Source organism: Chelonus insularis, unplaced genomic scaffold (assembly GCF_013357705.1).
Source record: "Chelonus insularis isolate UGA/USDA-ARS -01 unplaced genomic scaffold, ASM1335770v1 contig_347_pilon, whole genome shotgun sequence".
NCBI classification, from domain to species: Eukaryota; Metazoa; Arthropoda; class Insecta; order Hymenoptera; family Braconidae; genus Chelonus; species Chelonus insularis.
In genome coordinates, this window is record NW_023276511.1 from 65954 (window position 1) to 89449 (window position 23496).

General features: G+C 31.7%; 4 protein-coding genes and 1 long non-coding RNA gene across 8 annotated transcripts; 2 read left to right on the plus strand and 3 right to left on the minus strand.

Moving 5' to 3' along the window:
- The first annotated feature begins 1646 nt into the window (after positions 1-1646).
- Positions 1647-8246, plus strand: LOC118066506 (tribbles homolog 2-like). Of its 2 annotated transcripts, none has more exons than XM_035082581.1 (4): positions 1647-2020; positions 3630-4422; positions 4997-5298; positions 7155-8246. In XM_035082581.1, the coding sequence occupies exons 2-4, from the start codon at positions 4159-4161 to the stop codon at positions 7606-7608; spliced, it is 1020 nt and encodes a 339-aa protein (XP_034938472.1). In that variant the 5' UTR covers positions 1647-2020; positions 3630-4158; the 3' UTR covers positions 7609-8246. The 2 variants fall into 2 exon arrangements, with proteins under 2 accessions (XP_034938472.1, XP_034938473.1); XM_035082582.1 differs by lacking the exon at positions 1647-2020 and adding an exon at positions 2028-2182.
- A 101-nt stretch (positions 8247-8347) lies between these two features.
- Tdh (L-threonine dehydrogenase) lies at positions 8348-10996 on the minus strand. The gene is made up of 5 exons (XM_035082579.1): positions 10656-10996; positions 10112-10375; positions 9427-9687; positions 8689-8955; positions 8348-8612 (listed from the first exon to the last, which is right to left on the minus strand). Exons 1-5 carry the CDS (start codon positions 10813-10815, stop codon positions 8449-8451), a joined length of 1116 nt encoding a protein of 371 aa, XP_034938470.1. The 5' UTR covers positions 10816-10996; the 3' UTR covers positions 8348-8448.
- Positions 10997-11975: 979 nt separating this feature from the next.
- On the plus strand, positions 11976-19560 carry atk (artichoke). Of its 2 annotated transcripts, XM_035082615.1 has the most exons (8): positions 11976-12076; positions 13142-13333; positions 13476-14646; positions 15277-15983; positions 16410-16734; positions 17039-17305; positions 17558-17915; positions 17988-19560. In XM_035082615.1, the coding sequence occupies exons 2-8, from the start codon at positions 13164-13166 to the stop codon at positions 19499-19501; spliced, it is 4512 nt and encodes a 1503-aa protein (XP_034938506.1). In that variant the 5' UTR covers positions 11976-12076; positions 13142-13163; the 3' UTR covers positions 19502-19560. The 2 variants fall into 2 exon arrangements, with proteins under 2 accessions (XP_034938506.1, XP_034938507.1); XM_035082616.1 differs by lacking the exon at positions 11976-12076 and having other exon boundaries at positions 13043-13333.
- Positions 19561-19924: 364 nt separating this feature from the next.
- Positions 19925-21363, minus strand: Rpn8 (regulatory particle non-ATPase 8). The gene is made up of 5 exons (XM_035082617.1): positions 21140-21363; positions 20881-20973; positions 20599-20777; positions 20325-20528; positions 19925-20256 (listed from the first exon to the last, which is right to left on the minus strand). The coding sequence occupies exons 1-5, from the start codon at positions 21312-21314 to the stop codon at positions 19948-19950; spliced, it is 960 nt and encodes a 319-aa protein (XP_034938508.1). The 5' UTR covers positions 21315-21363; the 3' UTR covers positions 19925-19947.
- Positions 21364-21826: 463 nt separating this feature from the next.
- Positions 21827-22969, minus strand: LOC118066532 (uncharacterized). Of its 2 annotated transcripts, none has more exons than XR_004690262.1 (3): positions 22616-22969; positions 22143-22528; positions 21827-22077 (listed from the first exon to the last, which is right to left on the minus strand). It is a non-coding gene; the product is annotated as an uncharacterized lncRNA (long non-coding RNA). The 2 variants fall into 2 exon arrangements; XR_004690263.1 differs by having other exon boundaries at positions 22839-22966.
- Positions 22970-23496: the final 527 nt, after the last annotated feature.

Below are 23496 nucleotides of genomic sequence, written 5' to 3' on the forward strand. Positions count from 1 at the left end.
TTTATACATATTTTATTATCAATTTCATTCAAAATTTATTTATCATTGTAACGATTAATTGATTACAATCAAACAAATCAAAGAACAAAAAAATCCAAAGTAAAACGTTCGTATAATAGATATAACATAATTTTTTTAAAACCATAAATAAATGATTTAGGAAGTACAGATGGAATAAATTATCAAAAATATGGCTAATGTTATTTTTTATGAAACCACACCGGCGGATGTGATGAGAATAGATTTCAAATTCCTTTTTCCGCGCGTTATCGGCTACGTCATCGTTCGGGTACGTCCGGTTGACTAGACGTACATGTTGACATTCCGTGGCCAAATAAGCCTCCCTTATGCTTTAAATGACAGATAAATGATGTGTAACAATGAAAGATAAATTAATTTTTAATATTAATTTTAGTTGGTATGATATTTCAAACGGAAAGTTTTCCCTGGCGCAAGAAAAAGCCACCTCGAGCTCGCTGTCTTATTGCGTTATCGTTTGCAATGGATACTGACAATAAGCTTGTCAACTACACATTCAATTGCATATTTTCAAGTAATCTATTCTTAATGATTTTTTGTAATTTATGTATCATAACGAGCTTAACTAACGACCAGCTGTTTCTAACGGTTTGTAATTAATCCAGTTCTTTATTTATTCTTTACGTCGAGTTTTTTCTTCAGGTAACCTCTCTATTAATTTTATTATCTAAAGATGAAGATTCAATATTTGTTTTTGTTATAAGTATTATTTGTATGATGTGAAAAAAATGTGTGTTAAATGTTTCACATGTGAACAGTTTGGGTCAATTATTTCCAACTAATTATAGCAATTTAGGTAACAGTTGTGAACTAAATACATTTTTAATTGATACCAAATTTAGGTATTTGCTCTGAAAATTCACTCATACCGATTTTTTATTAGTAATTGACTAACCATTAATTATTTTATCAATGAATTAATTAATCTTATATTCATAAGTAAATTATCACATTGTTTATATTTTCACTAACAATACTTTATCATTTAATAAATATCAATGTATACTGTATAATTCAATTTCTGTATCTAGTTCACCTTAATCTGTTATTATGTATTTTAGAGTTAATCTTGTTAAAAATTACCATTACACCTGTATATTTCGCGAATATTATAATAACTGTATCATCCCGTAAAAGTGGTGTTTATTTAAAAAAAAATATTTAGTTTTTTAATTATTCAATATGATTTTTATACTGTAACAAATAATAAGTACCTATCATTAATGGCATACTTATTCTTTGTTATGGCGAATCATTTAGATTACAGAGTAATCAATTTTTAGGAGTCCACGTAGCGCAATTATCATATCATGCCCATGAAGGCTGTAGGCAAATCGCAGTTGACGTGGTCTTGGCTGCGTTGACCCACGTATACAGATTATTATACATTCTTAGTAGCATAATTGTGTGCTTGGAATAGAGAATGCTTGAAAATCAAGTTAGTTAGTACACGCATGCGCTGAGTAACTAATACATATGAATCATACATACACGGATGACTAACGAACGTAGTGATGTATCGTAGTGTATGTAATCAACCACCAGCTAACCGGCTACGAACGAATGACGACGACCCCGAGCGCTGCTGCTTGGTTCGTTCAGGTTTAGGTCGAGCGAACGGCAAGCTGTTCAGTCGTCAGTTGCACAATGGCGCGTACGGTTGGTGTTGCTCGCACATTTTCTTCGTGTTGTCGCCGTCGTTTCTGAGCGGAGGTCGGCCCAAGTCCTTTTGGACCGTCCCGATTTACAATAGAATCATTTCTGCTTCTTTGTTTAAATCAATCCGCTGGGAAACAATTAGTCTTATTCATTCTGACTCGAATTTGACACTGGTAACACTGAAGAATTTATTAATTCGTGTAAACGATTTATACGAATTTTTTGTTGGAAGAAGAAGGATTATTCATCATTAGTTTCTCATGAGAGAAGGATTAATTCGTTCAGAAACGAACGGCGACGTACAAAATCAAATATACTTGAGGTAATTTTTTAATGTGTTTTTTTGACCACTTTTCCTTTCATGAGTTGATGTTGAAAGCTATTAAAATTTTAAATTCGAGTTTATTGGAGAATCAGTTTAATAATGTGGCAAAGATTGAAGTGCAAAGTGCAGTGGCTGGTCATTGACGTTAATATATCTCAAGTTAGTCAATCATTAATTTCTAAGTGAATGTGTTTACATCGAAGGATTTCTCTTTGAAATGTTCTCATGCTTCTTCATCTTCTCCTTTTGGTGTTCTCGTGTTTTCGTTGCTCTGATTTTCATTTCTAATCATATGATGTAAATGGTTTTCATCATGTTGATGTGTAAAACAACTTTAAGTGGTTGTTAGGTTGTCTTACGTCATTTTTTCAAGTTCATAAATAAAGAGATTATTTTATAACCTCTTTCATATTTCTCATATTTACTGCAATAGTATAGTTTGGTATTACAAAAGCAGTAAGAAATCTGTTCATTTGAAAGGATTAATTTTTTAAAATAAAAATTAAATAAAATAAATATATTGTCATGATATTTGTCATTATATTTGTTTTCTGGATTCGGCCATTTTGACCTTAGCGAAGGATATCTGACTATCCGGTCTTGTAACCGTAAGAAACAACAGCATTTCATCATGTAACCAAGTCGTATTTTCTTCTGACAAGTCAGTTTACCGCTTCTATACGCCATGCTCGCCCAATTTCGTCAGATACTTATGATATCAACAGTGGTGGAAGGGGCTCAGACCGATACGACACGCATCACGGGTCTCCCCTACTTTGAATCGTACTCCGATCGATATCATTGTGTCTGTGCACCAAGGTCGTAGAATGAAATATGATCCCACAGCACTGGAGTACATCATACTTAATGAAAACTGAAAATTCAGCCGTCCATTATCATTTTTTTCACCATATTCATTGACTTCGAATCATCAAAATCAATCAGTACAATCATAAGTTGATCTTCATTAACATACATCCTTGACTTGATATCTTTTATAGGATATATATGTGTAATACTATCGAGAAGCCATTTTCCAAGGCGCGTCACACATGCGTGGCCAAGAAAAAAGATACGGAAGAGCGAATCATGCGCAGAAAATGGCGCGAGAAATTGCAAAATTTAAATAGTTAAATGTTGAATAGATTTTCTATCAGACTGATATGATAATGGGAAGATGATTCGTTAAACAGATACCTTCCAGCATGATACCCCTGACCTTAACGATCCCCACTCGATCTGCGTGGTAATTACACAACCGTATAGACGGATGTCGAAAGCAAATCACGGCTGTGCTGAAATCACGTTGTCTGAATCACGCGGCTCTTAACTTGCGATACTAAACTATTGGTTAAGTGTACATAGTCATGATTATGTATATATTGATACCTAATATTCATTAATTTTATCTTTATCAACAATTATTGTATATCACTGAGTATATTTCATGGCCTTAATTTCCTTTACTTATTCCACGGTTGTACTAATGTTATCATGATGATATGTCTTTTAATGGTTATGATTAAAGTCACTCTTATGCTTTGTATGTCATTATTTTTTATATAAATGAACCAACTACTAACATACTTTTTATTTTGGTTTATAGGATAACTGTAACTGAATGACTGGGGTATCAACAACATGCAGTTTCTTACTCCGTCCAGGGTTACTAGTTGATGTAACAAACGAAAAGTGTTAAAAGCTTAAAAAATTGATAAAAAGTGATATGAACTGTTAATAAATATTTTAAATTACTACACAGTTACCTGAAAATTGTTTTTAAATAATTAACTTGGGTAAAGATGTATGAAGCCATGATGTTAATAATGCAATTGTGGTTCGTATAAAAGTGTAAAAAGGATTAACAGATACTACAAGTGGTGACACACACAATTGTGTGGTGAAGATAGATAAAGTTATAGTAGGGAGTATAACGATTAAAAGAAGAAAAAAACTGACTAGAAATAAACACCAGCAAAGTGTTCCAATTCTGCGAAGGTCATTATTGTCATTGCGATTATACTCTAGTGTGGAGTAAACGTTAATTGTGGTTGGGACAATCAAAGAGTGCGCTAAGTATTTCAGTGTGTGCCTAAAAAACTGAGAAATAAAAAGCTAACGTGTTCTCGTGCAATATGAGATTGGCTAATCGTAATTTAACAGTGACAAGAACTAACAACGGCAAGTTCCTGGTCAATACCAACGGCCATCAAGATGTCAATCAATCAAGTTGCGAGGAAACAGTACCTCCAGTTGTATTTCCAAGCTGTGAATCAGTTCCAACAGCTCATCATGGTCCCACGATCCTTGGAGACAGATTCCTACTTGTTGGACCGGCTGAGGGCAGTGCTCTCTACCGATGCGTTGATGTTCAAACCGGTCAACAACTCGTTGCCAAGGTGAGAATCCGGATCTACATTCATCATTTATTTCTTTAACTCGAGACTAAAAAAAATGCACTTTATTTTCCCACGTTCATAATTTCAGTATATTTCTGCATTATAGTCTCTCTTACACTCTTATGTACGACGTTGTTATTAACATTTTACTACGTGTTATACAATAAGAGTTTCATCAGCATCTCGTGAACAAACACAAGGACTGTTTCTCTTAGTAGATGTATGTGTTCATTTTATTCATAATCACAGTTACAGGGGCGTTGAATTCAATTGATGATTACGTCCTCACGAGTTGGCTTTCGTAAGCCCCAGATCCGCTCCCGGACAACATCGTAATCATCATCATCGTCATCACTACCATGATTGTCAATTAAATTTCAAAGTCAAACTCTAATTATTCATTTAATTACATTTAAAACCAGTTAGCGTGGGTCTTTTTTTCTTTTTTTATAAATTTTTTTTTTTTAAAGTACCGCCTCCCTTTACGATAAACCTTCGCCATAAAACCTTGACATGGTAAAAGACGTTTGGTAATTCATTGCTAATTCGCAATAACGAATGCGTGTGTTTTCAGGCTCTCGCGGCAAGCGACAAAGGCGGTGAAGCTCTTTTACAAGCTCACCTCAGATTGGAAGGTACAGAAGCAGCAAGTGGAGTTGCTGGGATTGTAGATGCTTCTGGAGGTAAGAGATACTTGCTTCTGGAAGGCCATCATGGTGATCTTCATGCCTACGTCAGAGTGAGGAGGAGACTGAGGGAGCCCGAGGCGAGGCGACTTTTTCGACAGGCTGCTAAAGCAGTTGCTAAGTGCCACGAGAATGGTGTTGTACTTAGGGATCTCAAACTCAGGAAATTCGTATTTGCTGATGAAGCAAGGTAAATTTTTATCAATGAAAATGATTAAACTGAAGCAATACTATGGGACTAAATATTAATTATATTTAAATATAAAATACTATCGATAAATAATCTTGATATCTGTCATTTATGATAAAGAGCTTCAGGAAATTATGAAAACCTGTGTTATCTTTGTATGGAAAAATGAAAGACAAGATCGAGGTTGAAGAGCAAGGCAGTCTAGGGTGTGATTGAACTCAGTGTCTGGGAAATTGAAAATTGTAAAAGCACTGGCCTCTAGAAATATTCCACCTCATAGTTGTTGTAGATGCCACAGTCACAGCAGACCGAGCCCGGGAACCGGCTCGCATGCATTTCTGTTAGCTAATCGCTGTGCTCGCATTCCTGTGGCTCTCGAGCCCGGGCGCGTCGCACATGCTCTTGCACATGAACGACCACGGTGGAATGAGAGACAAGAAAGAATGAGAGAGAAGGAAAAATGAGTGGGAGCTAAAAGAGCAAAATGTAATGTAATGTAAGTAAAGAAGAGGAGGGGGGCACGTGTTGCTGCAAGTCAGAAAAGTATATTGGTTCATCGACTGGAGCGTTTTGAAACCACCTTCGTGTATATATAATTAAGAAACGTGTGGTTGTTTTTCTTGCCGTGCCCTGTTAGCCTGAGGGTTCCTTTCCCTCCTATTTCACAGTCTTTCTTTCCAGATTTATCGTTTTTAATTATTCTCATATCGATTTCAAGTACTCATATTTCTCAGTTGCTTGCTCAAGTATCTCGTTATACAATTTCTCCTTGGCGTCTTTCAACAACACGGATGCTCCGGCCAACGAACTCATGCCGGATTTAGCAAACCGAACTGTCCAGACTCTTGTCTAACTCCTCCTCCACTTATTCATCTGCATTCATTCGCTTCAAAATAGGAAATTTGAAAGATTCATCTCTAAAAGCCACGTGTAATATAATATCTTCCTTGTGACAATCTCTATCTTTCTCCTCTTTGTCTCGTTTACTGTTCTTAATTCTTTCCATTCTCTATCTTTTATCTTTCTCTTCTACATTCCAAGTCTTCAATCAATCGGTCATCATTCGAGTGTTTCGCAATCACGTTGATCTCTTGTGCTTGAATTTTTATTGGAGGTTCTTGAACTCATTAATTTCTTCAGAGTGAAAGTTGGCGAAGAAAGCAGATGTCAACGACCTCTCACTTTTCTATCTCTCTCTTTGGGCAACCGGACGCACTCAATTTTTTTCTCAATATATGCATGAATGTAAGAAGGTATGTGTTGTATACTATGATTTGGAATATTAATTAATCTCAAGAGTCCGGTTTGTAGATATTTAAGTTTACACCTATGTGAAGTTGCGGAATGAGGTCCAAATCGAAAACATGTGGTAATACAGGCGATGGGCCAAGCTCTTAGCGTTGCTCAATCTATACTTGAAGAGAATATTACGCGGACTCATATACTTCCGTGTTTTACCAACAACGAGTGAGTTAAGTACACTGCATAACTGCCCTGATCCAACGCTATCTCCTTACTTCCCCCTCACACTTGGCTACATTAAAGCAAAAGAGCCAAGCCTTGTATTTCGTTTTATCCACAACGGTTTACCAATGGTACGGTTATGCCGATGTCTCAATCGTCAAAGACTCTTGCTAAATTGAATGTCTTACAGTCACGCGGCTAATGTAAACTATGTATAGAGACTTGCTGCTGTCGGTTAAGAAAACGGGACGCGTATCTCTTTCATAGCTTTATAATACTGACGTGAGTCACGGAGCTAACCCATAGAGTCGCTTCAGTTCATATCGTTAATAAGATAATAAAATTTTTATCCAAAAAATTCCAAATTTATTAAGTAGTTTTATTTATTTCAGAACATGCCTACGTTTAGAAAGTCTCGAAGATGCTGTGATTGTTGATGAAGATGATGATAAACTGACAGACAGGCGTGGATGCCCAGCATACGTTGCGCCAGAAGTTCTCCGTTCTGGCAGAGCTTATTCAGGCAAAGCAGCTGACATATGGTCGCTTGGAGTACTTTTGTACACCATGCTAGTTGGTCGTTATCCCTTCAATGCTGTTGAACACGCCTCACTGTTTGCTAAGATCTCACGAGGACAATTTGCTGTGCCAGATGCACTGAGTGCACGTGCGCGGTGCTTAATTCGTGCATTGTTAAGGCGGGAGCCATCAGAAAGACCAATTGCTGAAGATGTTTTGAGACATCCTTGGCTGTCGAAACCACTTCTTAGTGTTTCCCACATTACCGGCAGAGTATCTAATCACGATCAGCTCGTTCCTGATTCGACCAATTGCTCTCAAGACTGATTTCATGAATAATATCGTAAATATTCCAATTGCGTACGTTTCATGGGAATTTATAGAAAAAAAATTTATACCATTTTGTATCCTGTCAAGGATAATTTTGTTATCAAATTCTCAAGAACAAAGAAAATCGAAATTATCGTTTATAGTTAAACGAAGTATTTATGACATGAAGCGGAAGGTACGCGTTTTTTTAAAATTATCATTCGTGAGTAATCTTGCATTCAAACACGACTGTACGCATTATTTAATGTTTTGTTTTAATTGATAATGTTAAATGTAAATTTATTCTTCCATACCTTGGGGTATATAAGCCAGAGCGTGTTCCAGATCAACAGAGTCTGAGTACATCGCGTTTGCATAACGATGGAAATACGTCGAATGTGAATGTAATTATTTGTAAACCAATTGCTTTATAAGATGAAACAAGTGAAAGTCTTCGTTTCGTTCGATACCTTTAACTTCCTTATTAAATGTTTCCAATTTTTGGAACATACGGCTGAATATTATAATGCTTTATTTCATGGTGAGATATTGTACATATGAAATTTAATAAGTTTTATGTTAAAGAGTTACAAAACTCATAAGTGATGTAAATAAATAGGTAGTAATAAATGAACGTATGTGACTCATTATAATTATCTGTGTTTTTTCTTATTTTATTGACAATTTAATGATTTATATATATATATATAAAACAAAATAGGTATTAAAAAATTATCTAAAAAGCTGTGAAAGAGTATCAAAAAAATATTCCAAAAAAATTTTTATATTTATCAAAATAAAAAACTATAAACTATAAAAGTATATAATAATAATAATTATATAAGAGTATTTGATTATTTATGCATAACTATTTACTTCATTAAGTTTTTGATATTTAGGAAGAAAATTTTCACTAACGTCTTGAATCATTGTCGACACAAGTGCCGGAAGATCATATTTATGTTTCCATCCCCAATCTCGACGGGCTTCTGAATCATCAAATACTTGAGGCCAAGATTCAGCTAAACAACCAATGAAAATTATTGTTAAATAATAGTATTTTTCCTTTAAAATTTTTTTTCGAAAAAAAATAATTACCAATCATCTGACGAGAGTCTGGTTTATAAGTAATTTGAAGATCAGGCATATGTTTCCTAAGTTCAGCAAACAGTTCTTCAGGAGTAAAACTCATTGCAGTAACGTTATAAGTTCTCTTACGTAATAATTCATTAGGAGTATTAAGAAATTGAAACAATGCATTGAGACAATCTTCAATATACATCATAGGTAATTTCGTATAAGGTTCCAAATAGCATTCATATTTTTTCGTCATGAGACCTTCATGGAAAACTGCTACAGCGTAATCTAAAATGATAAACACAACTATTGAATAAAATAATAATAATAGCAATAAGCCTAAACTAAAAAAATAAAACTCAATAAAATTTTTTTGTAAACAGCTAACTGTTTCATGGGTCGTGGAATAAACAAAACGATAATCTCACGCTCACCAGTTCTCAAATTTCTTTCAGATCGATTACCTCATTATGCAATTGCCTTAACTGTAGACAGATAGCTGTACACTCATGTCCTACTTGCATAGAAAAGTGCTGGAGATTTAACTATTTCTTAAAATATTTATTTTCACAATTTCTCAATAGTATGACAAAAGATCCAACAATAATGATCAAAATTTAATAATATAATAACTAAATGATTAGATAATTAACTAATAATAATATTATTGCAAGTAATTAAATAAAATAAGATTAATTTAAATTAAGTAAAGTACTTATTGCATTTATTGTAATTACATAAAAATTGTAAAAAAATTACCTGTTGTACCACCACCTGGTGGATCACTGCTAATAACTCCGGGGAATCTCAAACAACGAAAATCTAACCCAAATCTATGATGATAATATTCACCAAGCAGCTCAGCATGAACTTTACTAACTCCATAAATTGTCCTAGGTCTCTGTACTGTCACATTTGGAGTAGGGTTTCGAGGAGAGTCAGGGCCGAAAGCTCCGATAGTTGAAGGCACAAAGATTTTTAAATTATACTGTTTTGCTAACTCCATAACGTTGTGCATTCCTGCATTTGATAATTATGTACATTTTAATGTAAAATTTCATTCATTATAGTTGTAATAATGAATAAAAACTTTTTCTCTTGTTAATTTTTCCAGAAAGCAAAAAAAAAATAATAATAGATAAAAGTCATCCACAATCAAGTGACCGTCACATCTATAAGGCTCAACGCGTTTGAAATCGTCTTTATTTACTTTCACCCCAACTTTCTAAATGACAACAAAGTACTTGAAAAATAAATTCTGACCATATTGTCATTATGTCTACTAGAGAATAGAAAATTTTTTATCATTACAAGTATCAATTAATCATGTTAATTATTATTAACATCAAAATGACAAGCTATCTTATGAAATCGGGAAAAACATTTCACATTAATTATCAACTCTACATTTATTTAATAATTAATTATTCAATTAATTTTATACCTTCTATATTGACACGAACAGCTAAAGGAACATTTTGCTCTCCAACTGCACTCAAAAGAGCACTAAAATGAATCAACCAGTCGATTTGATAATTAACTACTATTTTCTGAAGTCCTTTAAAATCTAGAATGTCAGCAAAGATAAAAGGACCACCTGACAAACATTCATCCGTTGGTTTTATAATATCTGAAAGAATGACATTATCTTTTCCATATTTTTTACGGAAGAGCTTAGCACATTCTGTTCCTAATTGACCTAGACCACCTAAAATAGGCAATAATGGATTGATTATTGTAAATATTTTTCAAAATAAGATATAACAATATTATTGTACTAGTTATGCATCCGTTACTTACATGATAAATGATTTATGGATAATTATAATACTAATTAAAAATTATTTGATTCATTTAAAAAAATTTGTACTTTTTTTTATTGATAATATACATATATTCAAGAATTATCAGAAAATAAATTCATAGAGTAATCTATCAGAATATTTTGAAATTTTTTTTTAACACATGATTTATGTAATGACGCTTACCTGTAATCAAAATTCGTGGTGACTTTTCTATAGGAAATAGTACTTCATTCTGTGAAGTTGTATTGTTTATCAGTGAAGGTATAATATTACTAGTATTTATTTGCCTAAAATAATTTTTAAGAATCCTCGGCCGAAACAAAAATAATTTTCTACTTAACATTATTTTAAACTAAAATTAGCTGACGTATAATGTTTCTTTCGTAAATAAAATTTTAACAAAGGTACGCAACTATTAAATTCAGGCTTAAAAATCTGTATTAATTGTTATCAATGATATGTGGAAAATAGTATTGCAGAATCAATTGTTTTCCGTTTCACGGTCTATGAACTACTGCAGTAGGTATGATAGCTTATAGTAATTTATTCTGAGAATTTTTGAAACCAGTTTTATAGAGAGAGGGCACGAGATCGAGAGGGAGAATGCACGAGAGATTGTTCTAGTACAAGGTGCAATCAGAAACCTGGATATTCTTTTATTCTATATATTATACACAATTATTCATAATATGTTTTCCTACATAACATAACAGTATTTGCATTGACATGCATCTTGTTGATATTCTAGTTTAAGGCAATCATCGTTCTACAATAATAATTTTTTGTACTCAACGTCCTTGCAACTCAATGACGTCATAATTATATGAGATGTCTAGAGAGGCTCGTCTAGACTGGTCCAACCTGTTGACTACTTTCAAGCTCATCGATGATATAAAACTGTACTTAAATACTTCCCATATAATAAAACTTGATCTAATTATAATTTTAAAAGAAGAATAATAAATATTTGTATCAAGTATATAAAATGATTATTATAAATCATATAAAGACTTTCAAAGTATCTAGGTCGGAACGTAACTACAATATAATCTAGTTGGCATCAACCTTAAAAAATGATTGACAAGTATTAAGGAAATATAAATCGATAAGTTCATTCCTTAGATAAATATTCAATTAAATATGAGGAACGGTTTAATCACATATTCAAACGCGTGACAATTGTCATGCTTGTAGTGCACTAGAGGAAGGAATGACATCCTGGAAGCATGTCTTCACGCTGTTTGGGTGCGCACTTCGCAATATACTCTCTTTTTCCCCGCCTCTTTTTGTATCTTCATGCAAGCACTTGACTTCAAGTCTGGGGACTCCCCCAGACAAGTTTTCTTTCTTTTATCCCCATTATGTACACCTATACCGCGTGTTCTGGACACTACTGGACACTCCGGTACTTAGTTCATATCCGTAACAAGCAGTAGATAAGACAAATTTTTTGTCGGTGAATTCTATTTTGTTTTTGTCAGACTATCATGCTGTGTTGTTTATTTTTTTTCAATCGGTATAGTTTTTATTAATAAGTTCATAATTATTATAACAAGTTTTTCATTATCTTCTTTTATTAATTGGTAAAATACTCACTGGAGCAGGTAATTATTTATTTATATAAATAAGTAAAAATTTATAATAGATTATTTTTATGATACACTGGTTTAAAAGTTGGTAGAAAAATCTTGATAGATTGATAGTTCGTTATAATTAATTATTACTCTTCTCATCTTGAATGATTGAAAAGATTATTTTTTGTTAATTGGTATCTTCAGAAGAATAACCTCGATGTCGAAATTTTGAACTGACTACACTTGGTATTCTTCTTTATTCTTCTTTTTGCAAGTGTCTAAGGTGTACGACCTTAATGCAACGTTGCATAAGAGACGATAGTATCAGTGTCCGCTGAGATCTGGAAAAATATGCAGGAAGTTTGATACACTTTCACTTTACGCGAAACGATTCTCTTAAAGCTCTTCCTTTTTACTTTCTTAGGTTCATTTCATATTTTAACCCTTTCATAATTTCATTAATTATTTTCTAAAATGACATTTATCACCCTTTCTTCGAAGCATAAAGTTTATCTCAGAAAGCCATCTAATGATAACAATGATTGTTTATTTATTTATCAACGAGGCATAAAAATGATTTTTATTTTTTTGAAAATCATTCATAGGATATGCCTGAAGTAGCTAAGTCATCATATTTACCTTGGTCACAATTAGAATTGGTTTGTAAATATAACGAAACATGATCACACAGTCCTCTGGTCTTAAATGCAATTATTAACGGAGAATGATTGTCCTAGCGGTCTTTGGCTTTACTTGCGGTACGAGAGACAATTTTTTTCTTCCGCGACCGTGACGTAAACGTGTTGGACTACCATGACGATGGATATTTTTCCACTTGTTTTCAGGGTCTGCCTTCTTTGCTTTTGAAAATCATCATCTTGAGAAATTGAAAAACCCATGCAATACTCTTTAAAACCAATTATCACTATTGTATACGGTATTTTTATCTTATAACATGTCATCAAATACTTTCGAAACATGTTTCCACAGAAATTTAACACATATTCAACATTAATTCGATATTTCCTTTCTGTATTTCCGTATTTTTTATTTAATCTGAAGAAATTAAAAATTATTTTTTATTTTTTATTCAAGACAATTTGGTCATGTTCTATAAATGGCGATGAAGATGAGTAAGCCGCCAGAAGGTGGAGGAGGTTTATACCTTATCATTTTACTGATTTTTATTCTAAAGTTCACTTATGCGCAAGAGGAATATGGATGTCCTCCTCAGGATAAAATTCTTCCTTGTAGATGTTCTATGAGAGATATGGAATATCAAGTATGGTAAGTCAATTACAATGTTAATCAACTTTTATGTAGTATCTTGGATAAAAAAATCTAACTTTATAGAAATCGTTATCTAGAATTTTCTTTCCATGCATTTTTTGAGGAAAAAACACTAAATTTAAAAAAATTATCTATTCAGGTGCAGTCACAGTGAGTTACCTAAAGTTTTAGAGGGGTTAAAAGCTGTAAGTCATTATATCAGCCATCCAGTAGATGAATTGATATTGGAAAATAATAATTTACCAAGTCTTCCTGGAAAAGTCTTTACAAGTCTTCGAGTTCTTCGTTTAATGTTGAGAAATAATCATCTAGAAAGAGTATCATCAGGATGGTTAGAAGGGCTTCACGATTCGTTATTAGAACTCTTTATCGTTGAACCTGATTTACGGTCACTACCAGTGGATAGTTTAGATAATCTTCAAGGTCTAGAAGCTATCACACTTCAAAGTAGATCTATGAAAAGACTTCCTAAATTTTCTGGTTTAACAAAACTTCGTTATTTACAAGTGAATTCTCTTACTTTACTTGAATTATCACCAATGCATTTTCGAGATTTACCTCATCTAGAGCAACTACATATTTTTGGAAGTCCAAAATTAATGAGATTAGAAGCTGGACTATTTAGAGGACTACCTAAGCTTTCATTAGTTAACATAACGAATTGTGGTATCACTTGGATTCATCCTAGAGCTTTTGTAGATCTTCCAGAATTGCGAGAAGTTTCTCTTGAGAATAATAAAATTCCAGATGCAGCAATAGTAGGTCGTGCAATGATGGATCTTCCGGTACTGTCGACTATAACATTAATTGAGAATAGAATTCCACGTCTCCAAGGAGAAGCCTTTGTAAATCTTCCATCATTGAGTAGGCTTTATCTTACAAAAAATCTCATTACTGAAATTTTCCCTGGAGCTTTCCAACTGTTACCTATGCTCCGAGTTCTGGATTTAAATTATAATCTCATCAGCAGAATTCATCCAGAGTTCTTCGTTCAAAGATCAGGCAGCAGCCTTGAAGAATTATGGATAATAGGCAACAATTTAAGACGAATAAATGAAGTTCGTGCTATTATGGATGCTCTTCCCAGATTGAAGTTTCTTGACGTTTCATATAACTATCTTGAAGAGATTCCTTATGGATCATTGAGAGGTCATTTGACTCTGGAACGACTTCATCTTGATCATAATCACTTGAGTTATATCCAACGAGAAACGTTTAGTGGAATGCCTGCATTAAGAGAACTTAGGTTAAAGAATAATTCACTTACAAATTCTATGGAAGCACCATTTTGGAATTTACCGGGATTAAAAGTAAGTAATGAATTATATTTTTTTTCTTTTACTTTCTATAATATTTTTAAAATTACCAATCATTTATTTGCAAAAAACTGTTACAATTCACTGAAAGTATAAAACTCAAGAGGCGTTTTGAGATAGCATAAATGATCCCAAAAATATTTAATTTAGAATTTTAAATAAAAAAAATAAATCTGAGCCTACTTTGTCTGTGCTAACATGACGAACTTTCCATTATTAATTGTTTATAACAAATTCAAATTCTTATAAGCAATACGTAATTGTTAAAAGTCATATCTCGTCGTTGATAATATTATTACATTGAAAAAATTCCAATCGGTGCGGTATACTTGACATTTTTTTAAATTATCAGTATTAAAATAAAATATAAGTGAAATATGTTACGATATATTTAAATTTTTTCTCTAAAAATATGAAAAAAAAATTTATTCGCGTTTATAATGCTTCCATCTGACCTCATAGTCTCCTAATATAAAAAATAAACACTGCGGATCAAAGTCAAATAAGTGATATGACTTTATTTCACATACAAATAATGTATAAATAACAAATATATTCTAAAATCAATTTAAATTTATTAATTTATATATGTTTACCAATTAAACGAGTATTTTTTTACCTTAGGGTTTGGATTTATCTGAAAATTATTTCCGACATATCGAGCCAATATTACTATCAAATTTACCTAATCTTCGAAAGCTTGATTTAAGCGGAAATGGTATCACTGTGGTAGAACCAGAAGCTTTTATAAACGTTCCTGCTTTAGAACATCTTAATATTTCTGGCAATGCTATCTCAATCATTCATCCAATGACTATGAGACATTTAACAGAGTTATATGAGTTGGATGTTAGTTGGAATAGACTCCTAGAAGTGGTTCCAAGTCTCCCAAAAAATGTTGAACATCTATATATGCAAATGAATAGAATAGTTGAACTTCCAGCATTGGAAACACGAGATCTAGCTCTTCCAATCCTCCGAACTTTTGACATAAACGCCAATGGCATTGAAAGAATACCACCAGGTGCTTTGAGTGAAATGCCAAATCTTAGGAAGCTAAATTTAGGCTATAATGCACTAAGAATAATTGAAGATGGTACGTTCGATGGACTGGTTAGATTGGAACAATTGGATTTGAGATATAATCGAATCATGTCAGTCCATGGTCGAAGTCTCATGCCATTAAAGTCTTTAAAGGATTTAAACTTACGTGGGAATCGATTAGAGGTGCTAAGACCGGATATTTTTGTAGATAATATTGAACTTCAAAGGCTAGATTTAGCAAGGAATAATATTGCACAGTTTCCGCATTCAACGTTTACCAGTACAAGGTGAGTCTTTTTGAACTTTATTTTAAAAATTAAAATAATCATCTTGAGTAAATCAACATGAATTTTTTTGGTAATCAATTATTTATCAAAAACTAGTTTATTAATTAATTTGTAATGGATTTTTATTTCTCTAAAATTAGTAAATCGAATTTTTCGTTAAAAAAAGAATGACAAATCATAATTAACACAAAAATTTTCTCTAAGAGACACTTTCAATTGTGTAACTATAAAATAGACATGAGTCTAGAAAGTTTAATTGGATAATGACGCGATAGTTTTTTGCTTTTGCTTTAAAGATATCACTTGAATAATAATAATTAACCGATAATTAATTAATTATTTACGTTTATTTAAGTTGGTACATTAATTATAAATATCTATGTTTGAAATTTTATATGGCCTAATAAATAAACAATATTTTTATAGAAACTTACGAGAACTTTATGCATCACATAACACTTTATCTGAACTTCCGGCGTCACTTCATGGGCTTTCATCTTTAGAAGTTCTGGATTTGAGCTTTAATAAATTAGTAATGCTATCTTCAGATACTCTCAGTACTCTTACATCTCTTCTTGAGTTGAAGCTTGGAAAAAATAAAATCATGGAGTTAAGAGAGGGAGCATTGAATCGATTACCTAGACTCACCGTCATCGATCTTGAAAATAATGATTTAAGAGTTATTGAAAGAAATGCAATAAAAAATCTGCCAGAACTACAAGCTATACGATTAGGAAAAAATCGAATTCAGGTAAAAGAAATATGATAATTATTTAATAAGTAAAAAGTGTCAAGTCACGTTCTAAATCCTAGATATTTAAAAAAATCATATTGTGTAAAAAAAAGAAAACGAAGAGGAAAACATTGCCTTTGTCCTCATGATTTAAATTGATTCACAACATGTCAATTTATTTAATTGTAATTATAAACAGGTTAATATAAATAAATTCATTTATTTGATGAATAAATTCCATTTTAATTATGTATGTTATGAATTATTGAAAACAACGTGCTGCTTATTCATTATTAAATGAGCTATTATATTTACTTTATAGATGATTCCAACAGGAGCTTTTACAGATCTTCCTCTGCTCCAAATTGCAGAATTACAAGAAAATCGAATTCAAGAAATAGCTCAAAATGCATTCATAAATGTTCCCAATATTCTACTGCTTAATTTGAGTTACAATCTACTACCAAGTCTTGAACATGCAGGAATATCGAATTTGCGATCGTTGGAAGTATTAGATCTTAGCTTCAATCGTTTAACCATGGTATCAAATAATAACCTTGCCGATTTGGAGTGGCTTGTTGAGTTAAAGGTAAATCTAGTGATTTAAAACACTTTCACATAAAGAGTGAAACTTTCTTATTACTTCGGCATCTGATAATCTTGTCGTTATGCTACGCCAACAACAATTATTTGCTGCGCGTTGTTAATTATGGTGATGATTCTATTGTAAAGCTTCTTTTGCATAGACTTATGTTTACATATTTCATTTCGACGTAATTATGAAAAAAAATATTGTTTTTTTTTTTAAATGAAGTTTTAATTACTTCTTTCTTTTTAATAGATGGATAACAATCGAATATGTGGAATCCAAGGTTCTCCTTTCGATAACATGCCAAGGTTAAGGGTCTTGAGCATGCGAACAAACAGGATGTCCAGTATTAATGAGAATGCATTCAAAAGGCTCCGATCTAACATTGCTGTGCTGGATATTGATGGAAACCCCTTGTCTTGTTCTTGTGGAATGATTTGGTTGAGAGGATGGATACAGCAGTCGTCATCGGAAGGGCCAAAATGTGCTGACGGTACACTTTTCAGAGAAATGAGACTTTCACGTACTGATTGTTTAAATAAAAAAGAACGTGAACCTGTTCATCCTGATTGTGAAACTGAAATGATCGATCAAACTTTAATGTCCTCTCGTAAGCACTGATTTCTACATAAATATTGTTTATAATTTTTAAACTGTTCATTTAATTAATATCAATTTTCAGAACAGGGTGATAAAAGACCACCACCAGCTTGGATGAATACCCACAGTCCAACAAAATTTAATCAAGAGCCTGATTATTATGAAGATTATCTTGATGTCCCGTACAATATGACTAACAAATTATCTCCTTCAAATATAAACCAGTCATCGATAATATCTCAAATACCAACCGGACCAATTAAATTTATTCAAACAACAACATCGGCTCCTCCTATCATTCTTCAGAAGAAGAAAACACCACTGCAATCACCTGGTAGTTCTGGATTTACATTTTTCGGCGTTCCTCTACCTAGTTTGAATTTTAATCTTTGGGGAAATTCTCGAAAAAAGTCTCATAGGAAAGAAGAAACAGCAGCACGAAGTAAATACAAACCTTTTATACCCCGAGAACCTGAGATGTATAGAGGATTTACTCCTTTACCAGAAACTGAAGGTGGATTTAAACCAATTGTTGACCCACGTATCATGTTTCAACGACAAATGACTAATGAAACTATAAGAAATGGAACTAGGAATGGAATAGTAACAAGAGTTTATCAAGATAACAAAAAAACTATTAATGAAGAAATAGAAAATAAAGAAAAAAAGAGAATTTTTACTAATGAAGGATCGAATATAAAACCGGATACTTCCACTTTTTCAATTGGCACTGATATTCATCAAACTCCATCACTTGAAGTTGTCAATAAAATTCATTCTAATTCTTATAATGTATCTTCTGTGAATAAAACTGAAAGCACAATAAATGGTTCAACCACACAAGGATATAATAATGTCAATTTCGATGTAGATTCTGAAGAATCAGTATTACTTGAAGGGAAAGTAGCAAGCCGAATAGTTTGGACAACTCCTGGAACTAATTTACAGAAAGAATATGTACCAGAAGTACATTCAACTGAAGGTGCAAGCTTAACGCAAGATAAAGTGTTTTGGAATACTGAAGAAAATCGTCCATCACTTTCTAAACCTATTGACACTACTCCTATGACCTCTGAGACAACTTTTGATCCAATAATATTCGTAACAACGACTGAAAATAGAACAAGTGACTATTATGGAGCAACTACGACTTTACAATCTTTATTACAGAATAGAATTGCGTCTCAAACTTCACAAGCTCTTGAGCCGTCAGCTTTATCAGCCCTTTTAATTCCTGGAGGCCAAGTTACTGCCTTCAATCCAGTAATGGCAGCTCGCCCTGCTGGTAAATCCACTATTGAAAAAGTTCCCTCACCATTCCTGGTTTCTAAAAATGATAGCCATATTACTAAAATTGAACAAGTTATTAAAAATGAGAGCAAATATTCGCCAGAGATCATTACAGAAAAAATGCTGACCAAAAATAATTTTCAAGGACTCCATGAAGATGATCCTTTTAATTGGTATTTCCAGAACTATAATATAACTAACTTAGAACCTTATGTTGCAGTAATTGAAAGTGGAGTTGCAAAAATATGTACTCCACACATTTTAGTGATACTTGTAATGCAAATATCATTTATTTTAGTGCACTAGTGATTGTTTAAATATGTGAGTTATGTACTGGAATACCAAAGTCTATTTAGAAATATATGTTAAGAAGTTAAATAAAATTGTTTTTAAGAGTATAAAAATTATTTTTCCTCTTTAGGTTACTTATTTTTGTATATTTCATTATAAAAGCTCAATAAGTAATTAAAAATATAATCATTTGTTTAGAAGTTATAAATGATGAATTATAGAGTAAATTAAATAATTAAGTATTAATATTTCATGACAACTAAAATACTTTATGAAATATACATTGAACCAGATATTACTCTGACTCTATTTAGAAATTAATTCATTAAATGTAATATTCATAGAAAATTCAGCTATACTTGCAACACTTGTTTTTTAATAATTAAATTTACAAAACAAATACGATAATATTAATTATCATTGTTATTTTTTTTTTCAAAAAATTTCACAATTTGTTACGATCACTTAGTTTTAGATTTTTCTTTTTCATCTTTCTTTTCCTCTTCTTTTTTTTCTTCTTTTTTAGTCTCTGTTTTTTTATCTGTTTCTTTTTTCTCCGCATCCCGATTTGTTAATTTATTATTGATAAGATTATGCAAGGCAATAATAGACCTTACGAGAGCAGCTAAATAAACTACCAACATTTGATCATTGGTTTTAACATATAAAGAATCTACGAAAGTATTTTGTGTCATATCAGGTAATAAATTGAAGATATCTTGAAGTTGATATACAATTTGATGATTTATGGGAAGTTTTCCACTGCCAACCTATAATTAAATATAAAAGATTTAGTAAAGTCACAATAAATAAAATATTTCGGCTAAATAAAGTTTACCTGGAGCAAATAATCACGTATCTCCCGGATTTGAGCATGAAGGCCTTTTAATCCCAGCAATAGATTGGTAATCCTTTGACTAAGGGTACCCACAGTTGTGTCTTTGATGTCTCTGAGTAAATGCTCTACTCCTACTTCTTCAGCTTCTTCTGCTCCGATTTCACTAGGGATGTGTTCAAAAGTTTTTGATGTTGGTGATCCATCCTAAAGATGATTAAATAATTATTAATTTCTTATTAAATTAGATTTTGTTTACATAATTTATGTTACTTACATCATGGACTTCTTCAACTACATGATATGCTTCGGTCGGAAGACCTAAATCTTTTGGTTTAGCATCAATGATAACAAGAACTGAATTTGGACAATATCGTCTAATTAATTCGTTTATCGCCACATCATTTTGATGGAGTTTTGGACCGGTATGATACCAACCAACTACCTTTTCTCTAGCTAAAATAATTGACAAACTCATTTGATTTTTGATTTGCTTAATATTTGAAATATCATTTTTATATTGTCATATAAAAGAAAAACATAATTATCTTCAAATTACCATTAACTTTTTTGAACATTCCGAACATGTTTTCAAGGTAATCATGATCAAGAAACCATACAGATTTATCCTTGTCATCTTCATCAAATGGTACTGAAAATAAAAACAGTATGTAACTCTTATAAGATGTTTACTCGTAAAAGTAGATGATTTATATTAATGAAAGCAGAACAAGCTTCGGAAAATAATTATATGGAAATTATGTTTGAAAATGCTTTGTTTAATCGGCAAATACAAAAGCAACAGTATAAATCCTAACCTGCAAAACTGTTTGACACGTCTAGTACTCCTTTAGCTCTCCAAGATCCAAGTAAAACACCTACTACACGTTTTTGATATCCAATTTTTCCCATTCGAGTAAAATGGTCCACTACACTTAAAAGGACAAGTGGATGAACCACAACTTTTGTTGTAAGAATCTCTTGACTCGGCATTTTTGATAGTTTTCTTTGCGCACTGTGTGCTTAATGCACTTTTTTAAAAAATAATTTTATCTGTAATTGAATCAGCGCCTCAATATCATTTTATTGGTACTATTTTAAAATAACTCTACTGCTGATAATAATGATAACTGTAACAAGGATATGTCTTCAAAAATCAATCAACAAAAAAGTTATAATTAAAAACCAAAACACACAATTGTTTCATAAAAATAAAGAGATTAATTAATTTGATATATCAAAAAGAAATAAATTTAATAGAAAGCTATCATGTTATAAATCAAAACATCACTTATTTTCTATATAAATAAACATATCTAATTAAATACTATAATTTTTAATACAGTTTTACAGTAAATTATGGTATATGTGAATAGAAATTGACTAATACTTATTATTTATTACGATTATAAAGATTTTAATTAAATTTAATTAAATTGAGTTTATTATAAAAGATAGTAGGTAAGAAGAAATATAATAAATAACTTGTGTGATAGCAATGAAAAATGTTTTTATTTGATGATCAATTCGTTGTTTTTAATTATTTCTACAATTATTCATAATAGAAGCTTTGAATAAAATTGAATTCATAATTACTTTGAATAAAATAAAAAATGATTGTTTCAATTTTAAGGTCAGTAACTCCGTTGATGTAGACCTTGTGACATCATGATGTTAATAATCGTTTCATTATGTTTCTCGCCTATAGAAGACTTGATATGAACATCACAGTTGATCCAGACATCGTGAATAGTTTCTGGTGGTAACAACCAAAGAGAACATTAGAACTGGGAACAAATGTTCCCATCAGTTGTTACCTACCTCTTTATTTAGGTTATTGAATTTCCAATCAGTAATTCAGCCTCTAAATAATCAGCTTCCAGGTAATTGATTATTATCTCTCCATCTTTCATCTCGTTGGTATTTAAACTTACAGCTCACATATTCTGCAGATTAACTATCGTTAATGTTTTTCAAATATATGTATACATACTTATACATGAATAAATAATTATTTTTAAGAGCTTACCTGTTAAAATTTATCAGAACAAAAAGAGAATACTCTCTACATCATTTAAAAACCAGGACTAACTATGAGTCGATGTGACAATTATTATAAATTCATAGTAAGTGACAATCATTTTGAACTCATAGAGAGACTAATTCTCAGAATCAGCAGCTGATTGAATAATATCAGCTTTTATATTCTAACGAGAAGAGTTGGAATTTTTTAAGATCAAATTATTGCAAAATAAGCAGTAAGATGTGAGGCCAATAATCAAAGAATTACTTACATTATTGTTTATTTATACATGTTTACAGACATCATGAATTGAGAAATAAATAAAGTAGTAATTTTTGAATGATTATTTCAAATTTTGAATGAACGAAAACAACTTTAAAAGCGATGTTTATTCAATTGTATGACTTCAATAAAGTAATTAAATTGGTACTTTTATTTACATGCTCTTTAAATTTATAATATATAATGACAAGTGCATCTAAATAATTACTTACCGAGAACGTATTTAATCCTTCCAGTCATTGTGAACAACTGGTGTGTCAGGCTGGCTCTCCTCTCCTTTTTATAATAGCTCTAAACGTACCGACTGGCAGCTGTGAGCTACGAACCGAATCCGAAATGCAGAAAAGTATTCCCGAACAATAAATAAAAAAGATGTAAAGAAGGTTGCGCATCATTTCCGATGATGATAACCCGGGAGGATAGTCACTTTCCTCTAATCATCGTGATAACCCCCGTAGTCTGTGCATTTACTTCACATTTTATTTGTATAAAAAAATTTCAATTAAATATTAAATATGTTTTAATCCTGATGTCATTGATTGTTTTTTTTCTAAATTCATCAAGAAACTTGTCATCTTCATTATAATCTGGAATGATGATTGTGTTAATCATCTTATCTATTTTTTCTGCCTCAGAACATTTTCTGATTTTGATTAAATTTTTATACTCAATGAAAAATCATGCGAATGGTACAATAGCATTTTTTTTTGTATTCTAAGAAATCTCTTAATTCCAGAAAATTGATTATTGATGTTTAAAAAAGAGAGAATTTCCATTTTCTTCAAACAAATAAGATCAATAAAATTTTTTTAGTGATAAAATTATAGATTAATGGTAAATATTTTATTATAAGTAAATAAATAATTCAGG